Source organism: Gigantopelta aegis, chromosome 4 (genome assembly GCF_016097555.1).
Source record: "Gigantopelta aegis isolate Gae_Host chromosome 4, Gae_host_genome, whole genome shotgun sequence".
In the NCBI taxonomy this organism is placed as follows: domain Eukaryota; kingdom Metazoa; phylum Mollusca; class Gastropoda; order Neomphalida; family Peltospiridae; genus Gigantopelta; species Gigantopelta aegis.
This window is the reverse complement of record NC_054702.1, coordinates 87421145-87445527: the sequence shown is the minus strand read 5'-3', so window position 1 is coordinate 87445527 and position 24383 is coordinate 87421145. Positions and strand designations below refer to the sequence as shown.

At 35.9% G+C, this 24383-nt stretch overlaps 1 protein-coding gene across 1 annotated transcript; it reads right to left on the bottom strand.

Annotated features, from left to right (window-relative positions):
- Positions 1-227: 227 nt before the first annotated feature.
- On the bottom strand, positions 228-24181 carry LOC121371320 (seipin-like). The gene is made up of 8 exons (XM_041497125.1): positions 23948-24181; positions 15196-15271; positions 14700-14775; positions 13756-13823; positions 8050-8184; positions 5721-5818; positions 4939-5150; positions 228-3099 (listed from the first exon to the last, which is right to left on the bottom strand). The coding sequence occupies exons 1-8, from the start codon at positions 24157-24159 to the stop codon at positions 2861-2863; spliced, it is 1116 nt and encodes a 371-aa protein (XP_041353059.1). The 5' UTR covers positions 24160-24181; the 3' UTR covers positions 228-2860.
- Positions 24182-24383: the final 202 nt, after the last annotated feature.

The following is a 24383-nucleotide window of genomic DNA, read 5'->3' as shown; positions in this document are numbered from 1 at the left end:
CAGAATACTGTTAAAGGTTATTGGAGCATATCTGTACTGACCACTAGGTTCAGTAAATGTGTTGTTTTAATGATATGGTAGGACATTTTAAACCATCATATAAATGTATATGGTTATTTGGTACCTAAAGATGGTTCTTTCAATACTTGTTACTGGTCTAGATAATTACACATATTACTGTGATATTTGTATTAGATTGTATCCCCCCCCCCCCCCCCCCCCCCCCCGTATCACATGCATACAGTCAATAACTTATGATTCTAGTTGGGGAGTTCATTTGGTTGTGCACAAGTATCACAGTTTTTGATCACCGTAACAATTGTATACAATATCGTTGTCATGAAATAAATTGATTATTTCCAGTATGCAGAAAAGTTGGACATTTCTCTGATTGTGTCTAGCATTAATTATTAACGTGAAAGAAACCTACTACAAAGATAAACAAGCATTCTGAGAGTACTGTTGAGGCAATACATCTCACCTACCCAGCCCAACAAACTTTCACATCTCCTAAATTAAAGGGACATAACTCCAAAATGGGTAAATTCAAATGGAAGTCAAACAGGATCTATAACTCTACATGATAACACTATAATACAAAGTTTCAGCTCAGTATCTTGAAGCATTGCGAACAAATAATTGGAAACCCTAAGTGTGACAGATGGACAGAGACAAAAATTATAGTCCCCTCAAGTTGGACCATTAGGGGACTCAAAAACATCATCACACTGAGTTAAACAGTAGCTTCGATTTATGTGTTTTTAAAAAATATGTACACATAACCATTCAAATATAAAATAGATGCATGTTGAGAAACTTTATAAAACAGTCATGAAGAACAATATATATTATATAAATATATTCAAGCATAACTTAAAAATTAACTATAAACTATGTACAATAAAATCTGCCTTGGCAATCTTAATACATAAAACAGATCAACAGTTCATATTTGGCCTCATATAGACATATTTAAGGCTTATCAATCACTTATTGCTGGATCCTTTTACAAAGCATAAACAGTATTCAGCCTGAAAAATAAACATCTGTCCCTGTGATGAATGAACATATTACATACCGTCAACCTGAGCGGTAGCAAAATATCAATAAACCAATTCTATCAAAGTCTGTGTCATGTGCATACTCTGTGCTGTGACTTACATCTTTAAATTCTTCATACACCAGTGCAATACAGATTGTGAAGTTGGTTATTATAGTTCTGAAATCTTTCACAATTAGATACAGTTCAAAACAGTTCAAAGAGGTAGGGGCGGGTATGTGTATGACATATCGTGACCAGAAGAATAAACTAAAAAGATAATATTTTACTATATATATTAATTAAATAATTAAACTAGAAAGTTCAGCGACTACTTAGCTAAATTGGCTTATAATAGTGCTTAAAAGTCCTCGAAAATAAAAATATTTTAAACGTATGAACCCTGTTCAAGTACTAATGGTCAAAATACTAGATAGGTTTCTAATGCTAAATTCATACACAATGGGGAAACATTTGTCTGTTATCTCCCTTTGGCACTAAAAACAATAGGTTGCATGGTGTTAACAATTAGTTCTACTTCACTTCAGTCTTCACTGATTTTACATTATCAACACAACATTGCCAAAAATTAGCAACTACAAATAATCTCAAATTCAGTAATGGATTACAATAGTAGTATTTTAAAGGAAGCATTTGCCTTGGGGCCCCACATCGTCACTGACCCCACAAAACTGACTATTAAAATGTTATAAAGTATTTTTTTTGGACAAAAACAGAAGTCATGGTGTGAGAGTTTATTATTATTGTGGGGATATGCAGCGACATTATTTGAATGGTGTCATCATTTGAACCTAAATACATATTGCAGCTTTTTAGATTATTCTGCCCAAGTAAAATAATTGTCAGTTCCATATTGGACCGACAAATCCATTTACATTTTACATAAATGTAGAAGTATTAAGTTGAAATTTAAAAAAATGAATGGATAAAACTGAACCATTTGTCAAATAGGACAAGACAAATGTCTTGACATCAGCCTTATAGGCCAGGTACAACCCTGGTACACACCAGAGAAATTATATGAGTAGGCTGTATTTGCAAACCAAGTCCATATACATGTATTTTCAAAAGTTTGATATGTCCACACAGAGGATGTTGTTAGGTATTAAAACACCAAATTATTACACAGCAGAAGTGGGGTTATTAGATGGTAGTTTCATGTGTATAGGTACTTTAGCCACCATGGTCTTTGCAATTTTTGTAACCTTAATCACCTTCAGTTGCAAAGTATTATGCATAAAATAAACGTCACTAAACTGGTATGTATAGCAAGCAGTTAATATCACAACAGTGTATTTCATATGAAACAGAAGTTTCTTTTTTAACACTAATTTACAAATGAGAATAACTTAATCTATATGAGACTGAAGCCAGATCATTAAAACTGACTCCAGGTATTGATGGACAATGGTCCTAAACAACCTTGTACATCTCCAGTATATTTGTAATATATAAGTTTGATGGCAGTCTAACTGTAGCATGTTACCATATTTATCTCCAACAGAAAGTAGTGGAACCCTGCTAATATCCTCCTTTTTACTGAATTGTTTATCAGATGACTTAAATAAAAAATAAAAATAAAGTTAACATTACTTTAACTTAAAACCTGGTCTTATACTATCAACTATGTTTTTAATTTACAAAAAGAACCCCAACATTATTTTGAGCAAATATTTCCAACTGCCCATCTTGGGCAAAGTGGTTTTGTAAAAATTCTGACCTTTCTCACAGCTTTGTTTTAAGCATGTCATAAAAAATATAAATAAGAACACGATGATGACTAGAAAATTAAAAATGCTTCTAAAATTTGGCCACATCTTCTGCTAACACTCTGCTGTGGCGCCGGAATCTCACAGGCTTGTCCTCGACCTGTGGTGCGAATGAGACGGACTTGTGAACATGCTCTACGTGTTCCACCACTGGCTCCTCCTGTTCTGGGGGCTGGATGTTGATGTCAGGGATAACCATGCCGACCGTCATCACCGACGTTTCTTCAGGGTCTCCACCTGACTCATTATTGTCATCCTCATCTTCATCATCTGCAAAACAAGTTGATGGTAAGGGCTTTAATCTGATCTCAAAAATATTATGATGGTTTTGATTTTGTTTAACGACACCACTACAGCATATTGATTAATTAATCATCGGCTATTGGATGTCAAATATTTGGTAATTCTGACTCATAGTCATCAGAGGAAACCTGCTACATTTTTCCTAACACAGCAAGGGATCTTTAATATGCACTCTCCTACAGACAGGAAAGCACATACTACAGCTTTTGACCAGTTGTGGTGCACTGGTTGGAATGAGAAAAACCCCAATCAGTTGAATGGATCCACCAAGGTGATTCGATCCTGCGACACAAGCACCTCAAGTGAGCAGTCAACTGACTGAGCTCAATCCCACCCCATACTATGATAAAGGCAAAATTATATGATAATGAACTTCCTGCTATATTTTTGTTTCAGACATATATTCACTGAGCCGTTCATTCTCCCCTCATATCCACCCACATGATACACATGTTGCATTTAGATATGGAGTTTTAGCTAGATCAACCAACATCATATCCATTTATATTTCTGTAAGAACAGAATTGAGCACTGGGGTTTCCTTTTTATTTATATAACAATTTTGACTGTTTGGCTAACTGAAATTTACATTTGGCTACAAAAGCCAGTGTTCTCGCTGGGTGAAAACTAAAAGGACCACGACTGCGCCACCCCCACCCTTCCAAAAAAAAAAAGGGGAAAGCTTGGTTACAGTATATCATGCGTGTGTGTGTATGTGTGGACTTTATGGAAAGACCTACCCTTTATTTTGCCCTTCAGTATAAGAAAACAGCAAATGGACAAGAATTTCTTTTTTAAAAGTGATCCCCTAATGTGGGAAAACATTTGTGTTCTTTTTATTTCGATTTTCTTCGAATGAATCGATCGCATTGATATTGCCAGCTGATAATAAGTCGTTTTTTGTAAAAGCACTGTATATATTATTTGGCACCCAAGATAAATGAGCTTTCCACTTCTGTTGTGTTTATAAGCTGTGATATCCCTAAAATAATAAAACGTTTCTAATATTTTATTAGGAATTGCTGAATATACAAATGGGAGAAAGTAAAAAATCATTAGTTATGACAAATTTAATCTGCAATTGAGGACAAAATATCAGACCAGAGACAGTGGATACACAGAATGGCCGTTCTATCAGGTCAGTGATAATTTTGCGCCAAATAAATGGGGTTTTTCAGATGGAGATTGTTGAAATGATAAAAATAAAATGTTTTCATGGCTGAAATAAAATATATCTTTTATTGTGTGTAAATTTTATATGTATACATTACTATTATATTATTTTTAAGTAATTGTCACCATTATATTGTATGTATATAGCAGAAGGCCTAGTAAGTAAGTTGTTTATGCAATAAAATATGTTTTCAATCAATTGTGTATCAAACATGCACATGGATACTGGTATGGAATACAATAGAGGCAGTTAAAAATACTGTTAAATTACGTTATGGTAACTGTTGTAAACTACTGAAGTTTTTCATCAGATGCGTTTCCGTACACACCACAGATTGTTTTATTTGATGTCAAGTGTGGTAATTGACTGATTTTTTTTTCAGTGTGTGAGAAAAGTGTGCACTTTACAATAGCAGAGCTGGGTGCTGTAAAATACAGTAGGATGCAGGAAAATAAAGAGAGTCATAGAAAAATAAGGGGTGGGGGTGGCAAAACACGAAAGAGGGACAGCAAAATGCAATAGCTGGGTGGGCCACTCTGCTTAAATGGAGCAATGAGAATACTGAAAGTTATGACTAAATTTGGCAAATTACTAATAATATTGTGAGCCCAGTTTAAAACGCTGTTAACTACCTTGTTCTTTGTTGAAATCTGCTTGTAGTTTGAGTCGGCGTTCGTGTACCGACATTCTTCTGTTCAGTAATGGAATTTCTTCCATTTCTTCATCTTCCTCTACTCTCTGTGAGTAGTGGTACCATGACACTAGTGCTACAAACGTGAGGAAGACAAAATTGAAGCACACTCCACAAATTGATGTAACCCAAGGCCAGTAAAACATAAAATACCTGAAAAATAAAAAACACAGAATCAGATGATATACATTTCAGATGAATTCCTATTCTATTTTACAAATGTAATGCTTTTTCACTGGCTTATGTATGTTTAACTATCTCCTCCAGTATACACAGTTACTTTTGTTTTTACCATGTAATGTTTTTTTTTATGACCTACTAGTTAACTGGCTTGTGTATTGTTAACTATTTCCTCCAGTATAAACAGTTACTTTTGGGGGTCAGTATCAATCGATAAAGCTAGCTAATGAAAAGGTTTCATCAAGTAATTCAAAATGTATACATTTTATCCCTTTATGTTTGAGTCTCTGCCTAATGTTTTCCATTTACCTGCCGATACAAATATTAAATATGTTTTGGTTTTATTTTTAACTAAGACTATTTTTTTTATGTATTGAGTTGCCAATACCATATTTATAGTGCTTAAAAAAAAAACTTATAATAAAAACCACTAATAAAAGTTAGCAATGTAAACTACTGGTTAAAAACAATCCACTGACTGCAGTTTGTATTAATTCTAAAAATTACCAACAAAACAATTCTAATCTCTACTTTTTTACCTACCTGAGACCAACAAAATCAGCAAATAATTTCAGTTTTGCTGAATAGATCTCAATCTTCCTATTCTGAACATCAATCAGAGCTCCAACTGATGGAAAGTTCTGCAAAAGAATGTAAATTGTCATATATTACAGATTTTTAAAAAAAAGAAAGAATTACAGACACAAATATATCCAAAAAGGTTGTCATACTATCAGGTATGCTAGGGATGAAATTACAAAGAGAGAGACAACACTTATTATTAAGTTGTGACACAACACATGTATTTGAATACTAATATCAACACAGTGCTGATAGTAATAATTGAATACATGTGTCTCAGAATAAACTATACAAACATGACAGTTCAAAACAAGCATGTATACAACTGTAACCATAAGAATCTTATTAGGAAAGAAAGAAAGAAAGAAATGTTTTATTTAACGATGCACTCAACACATTTTATTTATGGTTATATGGCGTCAGACATATGGTTAAGGACCACACAGATTTTGAGAGGAAACCCGCTGTCACCACTACATGGGCTACTCTTTCCGATTAGCAGCAAGGGATCTTTTATTTGTGCTTCCCACAGGCAGGATAGCACAAACCATGGCCTTTGTTGAACCAGTTATGGATAACTGGTCGGTGCAAGTGGTTTACACCTACCCATTGAGCCTTGCGGAGCACTCACTCAAGGTTTGGAGTCGGTATCTGGATTAAAAATCCCATGCCTCGACTGGGATCTGAACCCAGTACCTACCAGCCTGTAGACTGATGGCCTAACCACAACACCACCGAGGCTGGTCGAATCTTATTAGGACATAACAATAAGGATTTTTTAGATTTGTAGGTGTTAATGTCTATGTTATGGCCCCAAATGTATTTTTTGACCAAAAGCAGGCATCAAATAGGCAAAAACATATTCAAATCTAAAAATTCCATATGGTTATCTCCATTGTAAACTAAGATGTTTTTTCATGCAACCATATGACTCATATTTTTTAAAAAGAAATACCTGGCTGTAATATAACAGTTGACCCGTGGACAGTTAACTCAGGGCTGGCTCTGGTACATGCTACAATTCGCCAATAATGAAATTTAAAGACACTTGAAAACATTTATTTTAATTTGGTAAAATAATTTCATGTAACAACTGATACTTTGTTAACAAATATAGCTCAGTGTCTGCAGTTAAATATATTTTTTTGTCAAACATTTTTGTTCATCCAGAGCTAGCCCTGTAACGTAGCCTGTCCCACTTTTTAATTACATATGCGTCACTTTCTAATGACATCATTAGCTTTCCAGGTGTTATTGTCTATTTCATGTCCGAAAACAACGTAATTAACCAATCACATTATGGAATATAATTACTCTCAGTTTACAATATAATAGCAAGTTATTTTAGCCAGTCATGAGACACCACTAGTGTGAAGTACAGGACAAGATATCTGCTCTCCAGCACCATCATAGTAAACTTATTTTAGAGATGACACTGAGAATAGTACTGACAGATTTACACAATGTTGGACCACAAAAATGAAAGAGTCTATATACAGGGATGTGAGAGGGGCTGGAACAAAAAAGCTTACTTTCTTCCCAGGTCGAACAAAGGCTTTCAAATAGCATATCCTGGATTGGACAAAAGTGGCCAATCGCAGTGAAGATGACGAAATCCAGCCAAGGGAATGTACTATGCGTGAATACTACTTGCGATCGCACGATACTACTTTCGATCCAACTCTTGTGCGCGATGTGGCAGTTTCCGCATTTAAAAAAAAAAAAAAAGTACATGTATGCGTTTCCGCATACCTCTCACATCCCTGTATATAACACAAACATTCTGAGAGTACTGCTAAAGCAATACCTTTCCCCCTACTGGCCCCAACAAATTTTTGTATCTCCTAAATTCAAGGGCCATAACTCTGTGAAAAATGGATAAATCGCCATGAAAGTTAAACTTATCTGTAACAGTACATGATAAAACTATATACAAAATTTCATCAAAATATTGTCAAGCATTGCAAAAAAAGAGAAAAAAAGCCATAAAAACATATTTTCACATCGCCTAAGTTCAAGGGTCATAACTCTCTCAAAAATGGGTAAGCCGCCATACAAGTTAAAACTTTATCTATAACAGTATTTGATAAAGCTATCCACAAAATGTCAACTCAATATCTCAAGACATTGTTAAAAAAACATCCTAAAAACTATATGCGGGACAGACATACAGTCAGTTAGACAGACAAAAAGACAGGCAGGCAGGCAGGCAGACAAACGAAAATGAAACATACAGTTCCTCCAGTTGGACAGGTAGGGGACTAATAATGCAAACTGACTTAAAACTCACCAGATCATCAAAGAACTTGGGGAATACTTCCACGTTGATCAACTGCGACTGTTCCACTAAATTTGCCAGGTAAAGTGGTAACAGCACAATGGTCTGCAAAGTACGCAGCAGCCATGACCGGTAATGCAGAAGAGTCTGTGAGAAAAGTCAAATATGAAGATATTAAACAAACTATCTGAAGTGTGGCTAAAGAACTTATCGATATGCATCTGACATACAATGAATCATTCAGTGAAAGTATAAACAGTCTTAATATATAAGAATTTACATGATTTTAATTTGCTTACACCATGTCCTCTTTCTCTCAAATTTGTTTTGGTATTCCTATATGTTTTCAAATGCATTAAATTAAATGTAATGAATGTAAGATTATATAATGTTCATAATAAGTAGGGGATATTCAAATATAACACAATATAACACAGATGTATTAATTTTTATTGCAATATTAATTAATGGTAAAACACAATAAGTTTTCAATATTTGCACTAGTAATGGGTAAAACTCTCGCGGTTCGACAAGCACACACGAATCTCCCGATTAATGCTCCCGATTAAACGTCCAATAATATTTTGGGGGATCCTGCCCCATTCCTCTTGGAGAGTGGTGCCTAATGCAGCCAAGTTGGTTGGCTGATGTTGACATTCTCTGAGATATCGTTCGATGATGTCCCACATGTGCTCAATGGGAAAAATGTCTGGGCTTAGGGCTTAGGGCTTAGTGTGGTGATGTTCTGTTGCTGCAGATACACAGTGACCAGTAAACAATAGTGAGCACAGGCGTTGTCATCCTGAAAAACAAAATGGCATCCAGCCTGACGTGCGAAGGGCTCAACGATCAGTGCAAGGATGTTGTCACGGTAGTACTTCCCAGTGACCCTCCCATGAACATTATGCAGCTGGGTTCTGGCAGTCATGGTGATGCCACCTCACACCATAATGGACCCAATGGTGTAGTGTTCATTGGGACATTGCCAGACAGGCTGTTGTTGATCATGGAAGTCTAGTATGAATCTCGACTCGTCTGAAAATATTACCCGAGCCCAGTGTCTGTTAGTCCAATGTCTACGATGTGTACACACACTATTGATGTCTGGTAGCAATGTGTCTTGCAGTCAAATGTAAGGTAACATAGGGTTGACATGTGTAGTTGTTACTTCCATACTGTCTTTTACGAATAGTCTGACCAGACACTGTTGTAACACAGAGTTCTCTTGCGATTTGATTGACTGATTGACCTCGATTCCTCAATGTGTAAATCCTAATGAAGCAGTCCTACACCGGTATTGTGGCCCTTGGCTGTCCACAACAGGGATGATCATCCACATTTCTGGTTTATTGATATCGGGCCGACAATTGGCTAATGACTGATTGTGATACATTAAGTATATGGGCCACAACTCGCTGGGTGGTGCCAACTTGGAGCATGCATACAGCCCTGAGACGTTTCTGATGTATAAGACATCGCATTGATGAAAAGTTACACAATGTTGTAAAGAATGTGACAGCAAGGTTATGATTTGGTGTTCCAGTAACAAACAAGAAAGAATATATTGCCACAGTGTGCACACAATGTACACACAAACTAAGTGTTCAATTTCAAATCACACACTTCACACGTGCAACATCATGTCACGTGCTTTGTGATCAAAACAATTGGTGCGTTTTTTCATGCTCTTTGAATGGGAACATTAAAGGGACAGACCCTAGTTTCAACCCGTGAAAATTAACACGAAGTTTAGTTAATCTACAAACCTGAAACACATTTGCATAAAGTTACAATTGAGTGAAACATGAGTCTGTAACTTTGAAATGTTGAAATACACTCTGAAAACTCACTAAAACTCGACTCCATGACTGTTACTTCTCAGACGCATGTGCGTTTTTAAAAATACGAGAAATGTATTTTGTGATATTAAAAACAACAAGTTGACTAAAGACACATCGAATGTACGGAAACTGATAATCTAAACAATACAATCTAAGTAAAGTATGATTTCAGTTATCAAAAACAGCTACAATAGTCAAAAATATATCTTAGTGTTTAAAAACTAGGGTATGTCCCTTTAACGCACTTATTTTGAGTGTTATATCTGATTTTATTCTCTAATTATTGATATTTGAAATGGAATATCCCCTACTTATCTTTAACAGTATATAATATAATGCATGATGGCTTTGTTTTAGACAGCAGAATAATTTTTATATTAAAAACCAGTCAAAAGTGACAATGGGTAATAAACATAATAACCAACTTGCTACTAGTAGTTACAAATTGTCTGTCCCTAATGAATAAATGTTGGGATAGATAATTTGTAATTCCTCATAGCTCATTATTCTCGAACTCAGGGCTTAGACTGGAACAAATTCTGCTTTAGCCAATTTTCAGATATATAGTGTTTCCTTGAAAATGTGTTTAATTTAAGGAAACTTTTATTAACCAAGAACTAAATGTTGTAGCCATTTTGTAAAAAATTTACTAATTTGGCAATGCACAGGGTGAGCTCTGGAAACTACATAAGACAGAAATTAAGAAATTGGAAGAATAAACCAAAGTCTGGCCTTTCAGTAAGCAGCAACACTGGTGAAAACTTGAGGTGTTTTCTATTTATAGATACATCACCTGTCCTCAAACAAGTGCACTCCCCCTACAGCTACTAGTCTGGTCTGAACATCTGGACAAGAGGTCGTTGAGAAGGTTGATCGGCAATCTAGGGTTGTTCAATGTGATAAATGAATACAGGAAGACTTGACGGTGACATAACTGTAAAAGGCCCTGAGTGTCATATCTGGAGCTGATGTCAGAAGACCCAACAGGCTTTGCCAAAAGTGGAAAGTCACAGGTTCTGCCAGGACTATGGAGACTGCAGACTGACTCTTGTCTTATCTGTCGGAGGAAACCTGTACTAGCCCCAGGTCTGTATGCAGCAGGGCTTCGATGAATTGAGGACTCTGTGATAGTTGCAACTGAGACATTTAGAGATGGACAATCCAGCGAAGGCAATGCAAAAACTGATGTATGAAATTGACATGAACAGCTAACTTCGTCTTGCTCTGGTACTTCCTGACACAGTCATTTAGCGATGCAGGAACCAGAACATCTGAGCAGTAATCCAGCAGAAGTGGCAAGCAATGCGTCAGCAATGGATTAAGTGATCGACCAACTGAATATCTAGGTAATGTCACCGATCAACAGACAAACCGCTGCATGGTACACAGTACTCGTCATGGTGTCTCAAAAACAGCACCAACAGTTGACCGGCATACTGTCTTCAGTGCAAAACCGCAACACTTGTAACTTCGAATCGATGACAGCAAGCTAAACCCCTATGATGAATTCCTGCAACTGGCTGCATGTTTAAGACCATGTAGTGAGGTCTACCGCAACTCATTTGTTGTTATGGTAACCAAGACTGAAGCTGTATCCATCTTCCTTCCATCTCAACAGCGAACTGACGATCAACAGGTGATCTGGAAAAACTGGCTCTGTGTTCTGACAATCTCAAAAAAGAAGGAAGGTGAAGGTGTTGGTGCAGATCATAGACACTGTGCTCTTCCAAGATGTCATCAACGGCTCAAGAATCTAGCGCAGACATGTCGATCCCATACAGATCACTGGTTAAGATGACCCCAGCGGAATCTGTCAAACCACTTGAAGGTTGAATTTTGAAGCTGGAAAATTATGATCCACGGAAGACCGTGGTGAGCAGCTACCCATGGCAAGCGGGACCATGTATGGTCCTGTTGGAAGCCATGGTTGGACGAATCGACACCCTGTCTGTCAGAATGGCCAATGGAGACCGACTGCTTTCTTGGCTATGATGAGTTGAGAACAGTCGACTTCTATCTCGAGACAAGTGAATCACTGAGTGGAAGTCGCCGTAGACCTGTTAACCTGGTCTAACATCGGTGCCATTCCTCAGATTCGCTGTAGAGTAGGGTCACCCGAAATGACCGCAACTGAAGGTCCAGGAACCGTGGCAGCATTTATAGCTGCAAAGGTATGCTGTAGTAAGTGATCTCGATAACCGTTGGTTGTGAACCATCAGAAGGAAAACCCTCTGAAGCCAGCAACAAGCAAGTCCAGCACCCATGCTGAACGGCCGTGGTGCATTGAACCAGGGACGGTCCCGTCAGCTCCCCATGAAGTCTGATTCTCAAGAATGCTTGAGCGATGCCTTCTCTCTAAGCGGCCCGTGGAAAGCAGTGAACATGCATGCCGATCAGTTGCACTGGAAGGCTGTGGTGATTTAGAATGTGTACGGTCCCATCGGGATCCTGTATCACGGTAGCCTCTGGCATCTTAGACACGTGTGGCCTGTGGGAAGCCATGGTGAATGGCTATGGTCCTGGCTCCGATGAGATGAGGAAATCTTCGATTTATCACGGGATGAGTGGGAAGATCGCCACACTGAAGTAGCCGCTGGATCCTGTATCGCGGTAGCCTCTGGCGCCTTATACACAGTAAAAAGCAATGTCCAAGTCTTAGGTTGAGCCGATTCACGAACAGACGAAGGCTAGGCGGCGAATGTAACAGGTGCCACTGGAACCACTGGAGCCGTAGTGACCATGGAAACTGCTATGGTCGCAATAGTCTCTTGCAACATCGTCAGAAGTCACACTGCGATTCGTCTTTACAAGGAGTTCTACACCCCGGACAAAGTTTGTGCGTGTCTCCCCCCCAACATGAACTTTTAGCATCAAAGACAAGACTGGCAACACTAACAGAACTAGTATCTGACATGATAATTTCAATCTGTTAAATAGAAAGAAAAAACATAAGTCTGTACAATTCCAGTAAACAAAAGTCACTATTTTGATGGGCACACACGACGATTAAAAATTTGGAAAAATCGCTTGTTAAACCAAGTGAATTATGCCAAAAGAAATACACAAGAATGTTGTAACAATATGTAGGAAGATATTCCACAGATAAAACAATCAATAAAGATAAGAAAAACCAATAGATTACTCCAAGTAAATCAGAGCCAAAGAAAAGGACGTCCGAACTGAACAGTGGAGGAAAAAAGGAGGAGCTAGAGGGCGCATACAGTAGAAGAATTTTAGGCCATCCCTTTGGCTGTTGGGATATTCAGACAAGACTACTAGCTGTAGGGGGGAGTGCACTTGTTTGAGAACAGGTGATGTTGAAAAGAAATTAGTTTATTATCTGCATAGTTCAAGATATTCAGGGAAATATATAATCAGTATGACCTATATGTGTCTTAATGATTTCACATGCACCACAAATGACGTAATTTTGTGAAGTGACGTCATAACTTAATGCTTCCTCAGTTTAAATGCTTATCAAAAATGACATCATTTCAGAAAATTACGTCATTTCATCGTCTCTTTTTAGTTATGTTTCAAACGTTTTGACATAGTCCTAGATTGCTATTCATAAAAATAATATTTTAGATAATGTGGATAATAAAGAAATTATTACACTTGCGTGTGAATCATACTGATTTTATGAAACTCGTCTCAGGATTCATGTATTACCCTCACTCTCACTCGGGTAATACAATACAATAATCCTGACACTCATTTCATAAAATCAGTATGACACACAAGCTCGTATAATAATCTCTATTTATGTACCTTTTCACATGAACACACAACATAAGATTCTGCATGTGATCCTTTCTGGAATCATTGTAATAACATGACAAACTTAAAAGTACTAATATAAAATACCATAACTCACAGTTCTAGATGACTCTTGTGATATTCTTCCAGTCTTGTCATACAGTTTGACAACTATCATGAACATACCTACAACAGAGCATTTTTACCAGATATTATTCACCATCAGTTGTAGCATTAGCTAAGAAAGAGTCTTGTAAAGATGTCTTTAATAATATGGCAACTAGAGCACATTGATTTATTTCTCATTGGCTATTGAATGTCAAATATTTGACAATTTTGGCATATATTTAAAATGAAACACGCTACCTTTTTTCATTAGTAGCAAGGGATCTTTTATATGCACCATCCCAGACAGGAGAGAACATACCACAGCCTTTAATATACCAATCATGGTAAACTGGCTGGAAACGAAAAATAGCTCAATGGGTATAGGCTTCACAAATACCATAACTATAAGAATATCAAATAAGAATTGAATGGAATAACAAATGAGCATTTCTTTCCTTAAACCGGCCTCGGTGGCATCGTGGTTAGGCCATCGGTCTACAGGCTGGTAGGTACTGGGTTCGGATCCCAGTCGAGGCATGGGATTTTTAATCCAGATACCGACTCCAAACCCTGAGTGAGTGCTCCGCAAGGCTCAGTGGGTAGGTGTAACCCACTTGCACCGACCAGTGATCCAGAACTGGTTCAACAAAGCCATGGTTTGTGCTATCCAGCCTGTGGGAAGCGCAAATAAAAGATCCCTTGCTGCTAATCGGAAAGAGCAGCCCATGTAGTGGCGACAGCGGGTTTCCTCTCAAAATCTGTGTGGTCCGTAACCATATGTTTGACGCCATATAACCGTAAATAAAATGTGTTGAGTGCATCCTTAAATAAAACATTTCTTTCTTTTTCTTTCCTTAAACATCTGTTCATTTGAGTTTCTCCCACAAAACAACACTAGCATGGAGTAGTGTATGGGTGTGTGTGTGGGGGGTGGGGGTGGGGAAGTTTACTAACCAAGGTTTCTGTTTGTTTGGGATTCTGGCATGTCCAATTCCAGGAATATTCTATATGGCTGCCCTTTGTGCAGTATCTGGAAAAAATACTTATGACGTAAGATTTCAGTTTATATATCACAGACTGCATAACTACTGTAAACTAAAAATATTTTTTTTACACAATGAGCATACTGTCCAAAAATGTTTAAAATATCCATTGTTAAGTTATTTCATAAAACAACTCAGATGCTGTATATAAAACTCTTTTGGTATGTATGTGTATACATTGCACAATTACTATATAGAAAAATAATAATACATACATACATATATATGTACATGTTTTTATTACTGTAATGTTATTCATTAGCTTTTATCGACATGTACACTTGTCATATATCTACATGTTTTATATCTAACTTTAGTGAAATTTCGAAAACCTGTAATTCCATCAAACATCATTACTGATTAGCTATGCTCATGGTGGAATTTCCAGATACAAAACATAAACTTACCTCCTCTCTTCCATCATGGCCCAAGGACACATTTGCTGATGGAAACGAACAAACGCTGAAGCCATCAGAACAAACACTGTGAATAAAAACACAGCACAAATAAGCCTACATGTACTTGGCGACTCAACATTACTTAACAAAAATAAAATTATCAAACCCAATTTTAGGTAACACACTGCTGGATAATTCACTTATTGGAATAAGGTACATAAACACAGGGTGTTCACTTGGGATTTTTTTTTTACTTGCCATTTGGGCGAGTCATGTCAGCACACTGTCTAGCCTGTGCAATTTTTGAGTTGCCCGATTTTATATTTTTTAAAACACAAAAAAGAGTAAATGTATTTGGCATAGGAGATCAGTTTCAATGGACATGTACACATCTTGACTTATTATCAAAAGTAACTTTTTGGTTGTTTTACAAACATTACATTTTGGACATTCCAAAATAATATACTGTAACGAATGTCTATTATTTTGGTTGCCAAGCATGATAAGATTTTGACTTGCTGGATGTTGTTTTTGCTAGCCTGGGGCGACCGTAAAATGCACACCCTGTATACATATAATGATGTACACAGCAATGAAGGATATTTAAAGTGGTTAATACATAAATACACTGCTATCCTGTGTTGTGTATATTTTTAAAAAGCCTAAAAACAAAATGCAAGAAATTAAAGTAACACAATCCAATGACACTGCTGGGAAAATCAAAACTACATTCTCCGATTACAAATATATTATACCACATATTCTGATATAATTTCAATACATTTCTGTTATGGAAACCATTTCTTAGAACCTAAAGTTGAGAGGTTTTATTTTTTTTATGCATAACAACAATTTTATCTACAGCCGTTTCAAGTAATAAAGCAGGCCTTGTGTTTTATGGTAGGCTATTCTAATAAAATGTTCACGAATAGATTTACAATAGACAACTGAATCAAAATACTTGTAGTGAGATCCACCCAAAATGAGTTGCTTTTGGTATGTTAAAAATGACCCGACTAACCCATAAAAAGCATATTTTAAATGTCAGATTAATTACATTGTTCATTAACTCAAACTTTTACAACTAATTATCCAAGTGATATGCACATATCAAAATTATCCTATAAAACTGAGGAAATTCAGTGAAAAATGTTGGGGGTTTTCATTGAAATAAAATTGAATGAATCAGCTTTGTAACATAGTTATAAAGAATACTGGATACATGCCACGGGTTTTTATATATATGTATACATTGTGGTAAAATCTATGAATGCATGATTTTACATGTCTATATCTACACATACAGGTACATGTATGCCAAACTTAATGAATTTCACACTGTAAAATACCAATTGGTACATGCATATAAATAAACTAAAATTAAATCTATATTCAAATGAGCACCCATTTGACCTTCAATATGTGTAGCTCCAATGATATGCTATTTGATTTCAGATAGATATTTAAGTAACTTAGGCTAGTGTGCAGCAGTGTGGAATACAATCACTGTAATGCACCACCTTTGACCGACTGGAGACCTGACCAGCAAATCAATGTGACCCTTCCTTCACCCTTACATACAATCATATGAATGCATGACAGATATTACACCATAAATTCAATAATTGTAAGTCATGTCAATGTTCAAATTGTCAGGTTGTAGGAGAACGGGAGACTATCAAATATCAAGTCTTCCACAGAATCCTGAAAGGTTGACAGCTCTCAATAATATCAATAGGTCTCTCTTGATGCGTGAAATAAAAAGTGGGATGAAATTATGTAAATTATGTGATATAAGAAAAATCTGAGTGTTGTCATGTCTGTGGAAAAAACAACAGAGAACTAGAAATGGAGTAGCCTCTACATGCATAGTAATGACAGGTTTTGTTTCATTCTCTAGATTTGAAAGTCCCAAACAAGTGATCATGAAGGTATCTGTATGAATGCCACAGTTGTGATATGAATTGTCATAGGTCACAGGCTTTAACAGTGGCAACTGACTGCCACTGGATAAAGATTTTTGATGTTGGTTGAAGGGATAACGTTTTTGTTTTTATATTTGTTTCAAAAATTACTGGCTTAAAATGGCTGTAGGCAGGCTCAAAAAACATTTCAAAATTGCTGCAGGTAACACATTCTTGAGGTCAAGCCCTGATTTTGTAATCCTAAGCTCTTTATTTCAAATGTAGACAAAACCATTTTGGTGCAAATTGTCTATGTATACATTATATGTACATACATTTATATATATATATATATATATATATATATATATATATATATATACATACTCTTCGAAAAACAGTTGGGGAACCTGAAATATTAATATTAATATCAAATATTAGAACATGCGTTTTGACCACAGACATCCTAGTAAACAACGACCAGGTCTATTTATCAACACACTGAAATACATTCCATAGTTTGCACGTACATAACGCAGTTGCCCCGTACACATGCTTGGGATGTCATTCTCGATTTTTACAATTTCCAGGAAGGTCGATTAATCACTGTGGAACATTATTTCTGTCAATCTTTTTCATTCTGTTGATTATACAGTTGTTATTGTTTTGTTTTTATTGTTTGAATTTGCGATTTACTGATAAAAAAACGTCAACTTTCAAATTTTACTTCTGACTCCAATCGTCCTTCAAGATCTTTGGTGGTCATAAAACCTAGTGTAATACTGAACTACTGGTTGTAATGTTTGCCCAATTAATTCACTATTATCATATAACCATTCCCCACAGCTAATATACCTTACAATTTTGGCAATTGTAAATTCTTATTAGAGTTGGCCTACTTTTTTGAAGAGTATATATACAGTCAAACCTGTCCTAGTGGCCACCTATAATCAGCGGTAACTTTTTCCCCCCCTGAACGATTTATAAGGTAAATGCACCTATAATAAGCGGTCACCTGTTTAACGCAGCCAGGGGCCACCTAAATCGGAACCCAAATCACTAAAATACCTGTATTAAGCAACCACAGTAAATGTTTACTTTTATATAAAAGGGATATTTTGACAACAGCAATAAGATGCAGTGAATAAGCAATCGTCACACCTTCAGGAATACTAGTCCCTATTCAGTCTCGACATCTCTACTGTGTATCAACTAAAAAAGTATGACTCTGTAAGGCATCTAATTGCCTTTGGGAAGGCTACATTTGACATTTGTAGATGCACTTACAATTATTTAATTCCTACTTCATGTGGTGTATTGTAAATGGAAAAAGAAAACAAATTTATTGAAAAGAGTTAATATAATACATTCCATTTGCATTATTTCTGAAGGAGACTACATATCAAAAGTTGATTTACAGACGGTAAAACAAGAAAACCCCCCAAATGTTTTAATGACTATATATGCTGTAATCAGCGGCCACCTGTCTTAAGAGGCCACTTTATCTACTCCCTTGTGTGACTGCTTAAGATAAGTTTGACTGTACATGTATAGATTTGTTTTTTCTCACAAGATATTCAACGAACACATCAAGAACCTGTGCAATGACTGTCATCATGCATGCAAGAGTATTCAACAATTCCTAGGTGCTGGTATCAGATCTGTATCAGGTTTTAAAATAAATGCAGTGTGTATAATCTAGCAAGAACCTGTGCTGTGACCATGTTTTATTTATTTTACAATAAATTAAATTATTAACTCCCTGAGCCAATGAAAATATTACTTTTGTTTTATCTGACATTTTTGCTTGTTACTTAATTCCCACCCATAACCCCATGCTGTTCAATTATACAATGTTATCCATCATTTTGTATGTACTTGTAGGTGTGTAGGTGTCAATGCATCAATATATGAAAAATAACTATATAAGATATCAGCTTTATTCCGTGAAGGTAAAAACTGGACATTCTGAGAGGCTTGCCAAGCAGAATTCCCCATTCAGCCTCAACAAGATGACATCCTACGTCATCAACTAGTTATTATTTTTATCTTGTAATCCATCATAAATTAAGGCAAAGAACAATTATTTCTACTTATGACCTAAATAAAAAACAACCAAAAACATGATTTTGTAATGTATCTATGTATGCATGGGATGTGATATCACAAATCATAATTAATCTATTAGCATATGTTTATGGCTTTGCTTTAATTGGAATTTGAGGAAAATAGGTTTTTAGTATAGTAAAATACTCTTATAACGAACCAGAAGGAACCAAGATAATTAGTTTGTTCTAGCAGTAGTCTGTTGTACACATTTACATATGTTAGTTATTAATGTATAGGGAGATAAAACGGGACTTTAAGATCAGTTCCTTCTATGCAGTAGTTCATTCTAAACATGTTCATTGTAAGTGTACCTTACTGTATTTACAAACGTTTTCAGAAATCAGGTGGAAAAAATCCTTGTTAGTATACCCAGTACTATAGCACTGACAGAATGAATGAATGAATGAATGAATGAATGAATGAATGAATGAATGAATGAATGAATGAATGAATAAATGTTTAACGACACCTCAGTACAAAAATATACATCAGCTATTGGGTGTCAGAAAAAGGTAAGTATATAGAAATGTTATTTATACAATTATGTAAAAACAGTATAGTAGCACTGACAGTAAAAAAACCACTATCCTTATTAGCCAACACCTTTTAACGAAGTTACAATCCACATTGTAATCTTACATAACAAGCTTTGATATGTGAATATAGACACTAATTGAACAATTCAATTGATTCATTGACACCTACAACACCTGGTGACCTATAGTCCGTCCCACAGGGAACGCCTTTTTTCATACTATGGACTTTACAACAAGGTATTTATTTCTGAGCCGATTGTTTTGTAACTTTCACACAAAAATAGTATGTTTTTTGTTATTTCCCAAACACTTACTTTTCTTCTTGCATCAAACCAAACTGAAATTATTAATAAAAAACATATTTGTAGGAGGATGGGACAGACTATACTTATAGACTGATGGGCGACAGGTATAATGAGTGGAGTTAGGGGTTGGAACCAAGTAATAAAAGACAAATGTCACAGGTAGAGATTTACTTTAAAAATATTTCCTATGTCCTCAGACAACCAGATTAGTCCATAAAAAAAATACTAGCTCCCTGTTATTTTGAAATGAAAAAACCCCAACAAAAACCATCCAACAACAACAAAAAATCCTAAAAGTGCTAGTGAAACATTAATTTCTACCCATGAATGCCATGCTCTTTACCTTCTCTTATTAATGTATTGTAACGATGGTCACTTCATATTTAGGTAAAGTTACACTGGAAGCAATTAATTCATGAAATTATGGACCAAACACCAGAGCAAGGCGATCAATGTTGAATGCTTGTGTTATATAACATGTAGACTATATCAATGGTCCCATGTCAATTCATAAGAGGCTTTAGGTACTTTACAAGATTACCACTTGATACTCATAATAAAGATTAATTATTTGAAGCTAAGATAGATTGACCTCAGTGTGTGTGTATAAACACCAAAACAGTTTAATTTATTTGGGCTTTTGTATTCTTGTAATTTTATTTTTGTTATTTGTAAAAACCTACATGTATGTATAAAGAAAATGTGCATTGTTAATAACATTAGTCAGTATATCAGTATTACAAATAAGAGGAAGTCTCTGTCGTTTAAACAGTCATAAATTAATGAATTCAGACACCTTTAGGCAATCCTTAACATTTAACTTAACAGTTCTGTTAATGTTTGAAACAAGTTAATGGCTTACAAATAGATTTAGTCTGATGAGACTTTTTCCATCAGTCAATAATCTCACCCATAGATTGAGCAATGATTGTAGAATTGTGCCAATGTCCCAAAATGACTGTGAAACAGTCAGCATCATTTATGAGTGAAAAATCTTCATCCTTGACCTGTCCCAAGTGGCGTTGTGGGTGCAAGGCATTTTTATGAAGTTAGAAGACAAGTAAAGTTCCAAGTGTTACCCTATCTCCCCAACATGGGCACAAGTTTATTATCTATTCTGAGCACACCCTTCATCACCTCGGCTTTAGTGCAATCTAAAGCTCTGGTTACACATGGCTCTACAGCTAGTCTGTGAAGCAAATGTCTTTGTTTTGCTTAACAACACAATTTGGTAATTCTGACATATAGTCTTAGAGAGGAAACTTGGGGTGCACTGACTGGAAAGACAAAATACCCTAATGGGCCCACTGATGAAGAAGTAGTTTGCTTTGTTTGACAACACCACTAGAGCACATTGATTATTAATCATGGGGTATTGGATGTCAAACATTTGGTCATTTTCACATATAGTCATAAAGAGAAAACTGGAAAGGGATCTTTTATATGTATCATCCCACAGACAGGATAGCACATACTACGGCCTTTGATATATACCTGTCATGGTGCACTGGCTGGGACGAGAAATAGTCCATTGGGCCCACCGATGTGGCCAAGCAAAGAAAATAGATTTCCTCATTAAAATAGCGAAGGAAGGAAATGTTTTATTTAATGATGCATTCAACACATTTTATTTACAGTTATACGGCAACAGACATATGGTTAAGGACCGCACAGATATTGAGAAAGGAAACCTGCTGCTGCCACTTCATGGGCTACATTTTTTTATTAGCAGCAAGGGATCTTTTATATGCACCATCCAACAGACAGGGTAGTACATAGCCTTCGATATACAAGTCGTGGTCCACTGGCTGGAACAAGAAATAGCCCAATGGGCCCACTGACAGGGATCGATCCCAAACCGACTGTGCATCGAGCGAGCACTTTACCACTGTGCTACATCCCGCCCCTTTACAATAGTGAGGACAACAAATTGAACAATTTTACCAGAAGATCCATGGAAAGTCAGTCTGGAGAAACTGGTGCTGAGTCACAGGAAATACACCACTGACAATAACATGAGATTTAAGAAAAGTTCTCCACTTGACCCACAATGAACTTAAAGACTGCATTCATCCTCAAATCAGATGAATACATTCTTAACCTAGGTACAGGAAAGTTTCTGTGGTTCTTTAGAAACAAGAGCTGTTGCTAACGGCTAAAGAAAATGGGACTTACTGACACACCCAGATCCATGTTATCTAAGATCTTCATGTACCCACAATCTATCAAATCTTGAAGATCATGTTAGGAGTGGAAGTACAATTCTTCCAGAAGCTTGCAAACATGAAAGCAGTCATCTTATTCTTAAAGCCTTCACAGTGACCGACGCCATATAACCGTAAATAGAATGTGTTGAGTGCGTCATTTAATAAAACAATTCCTTCCTTCTTTCCTTCACAGTGAACAGCAACTTCTAATTAGTAATGTTAGTATGATGGTCTATCAGGCTTTAATTTACCCACATGGATAGAACTAAGCCTGAGGAGTCTAAATTTTCCTGATAATCCGTTTTGTAGCTCATATTCAAAGCTTCTATTGAAAAGGTGTGATAGTGAATTAAAATGGACTAATGCTCATGTATGTGACATGGGATGCAGACGATTTGTCCACTAAAAATGTGTCCACTGTTGAACTCGAGACAATTTGTCAATAATCAAAAATTATTCTAGGACAATTTGTCCACTATAATTTTTTTAGTTAAATTTAGAACCTGGTAGCGGAACGGACATATTACGTTGTTTATTGGTTGGTTACCTGAAATGATGTCACGTTATGGTATTTCTGACATAAATGTCTAAATTTTAGTTTAGTTACTAGCTTTGTTTTCTAAATAGTATGTCAGAATTATAAGTGTAGTTGAAGAAAGAAATTTTATTTAACGACGCACTCAACACATTTTATTTTACGGTTAAGGACCACACAGATTTTGAGAGGAAACCTGCTGTCGCCACTACATAGGCTACTCTTATGTAGTTGATGAGCAATTTAAATAACAACTGTGTCGACATATCAATGAAGTACTATAATGGACACAAACAAGTTTACCATAAAACGAAAATAATTGACCATTTTAATGGCTAAGAAATAACATTTTAGATTCATTGGTCTAAATGCTGTAATCGAGTGGATGAATTGTCCGAGGTGGATGGACGAATTAGACGTGGACAAATTGTACGGTGGACGAATTGTCTGTGGACGAAATGTCCAGAGGACGAACCGTCTGGAAAGCTGTGACATATGGTTTTTGTTGACAAATAATCTCGGAGCGGTTATAGAATCTGTCCGCCACTAATCCTTCTGTAAAAAGAGGGATTGTTTGGTGTGGATTCTTAAAAAAAGTGGGGCATGGGTTTTTGCGGGGGAAAAAGAAATAAAATAAAATTAGCCCCCCTTGCTAACCCTAATCACTCTGTAGCCGTGTAGGCTATCAACACTCCTCTGTAACAATCGACCGACAAAGTTCCTAAATTAAAATAAAGTAAAACAGAAAATCACTCGACCCTATGTTCCTAAAACAAACTAAACCCTAACCGTTCCTGAAATAAAACACAAAATAACTCAAAGTTCCTAAAATAAAATAAAATAGAAATTAACTTGAGTTATTGGCTTTATTTTAGTAATCGTCAGAGTAGTTAAAATTATCGAAAATTACATGTAGTGTATAGTAAATGGTTGTATTTAGGTGGCGGACATATTCTATAACCGTACCATAATCTCAACTACTCCAGACAAAATTACCTAATCGGCTAATGTATCTTGAATTTGAAACTGATCAAACTAACTTTTTATAAATGATTACAATCTTGACAACTATCAAAGAATCTAAATTATAAGACAAATATTAAATATCATCATAATGAAATGCAAATATTAAATTAAAATAAATATATAAACAAACAAGACTCACTTGAACGTCAAATACACGGGTCTCACATGTGAAGCTGCAGGCATGTAAACATAGTAAAAACTGGCATAAAGAAACACAGACAACCACAAGATAAATACTGCAATACAAAATAGAATTATTGCCCTGATAAGGATATACTTGATTTTTGACAATGCCGAGCTAGAAAATGTAGCAAACCAGTCAGCAATATTCCCAAACAAGTCAAAAAGCATCCTGACTCAAAAGGGTCCTCATTGTTTGTGTTGCAATGAGTGGAACTTTGATCCGCGCCGCTAATGTCGTTGCAAAAATATATTCAATCCTTCCTTAATCATATGTAATGAAAGTTAATCATTAAAATAATCTATTTCATTTACATCATTATTTTTCTGTCTGTTCCATTGCTGATTTGAATAAAATATTTGTAAAAATATGTGTTTGCATTGTTAGTTGCGAC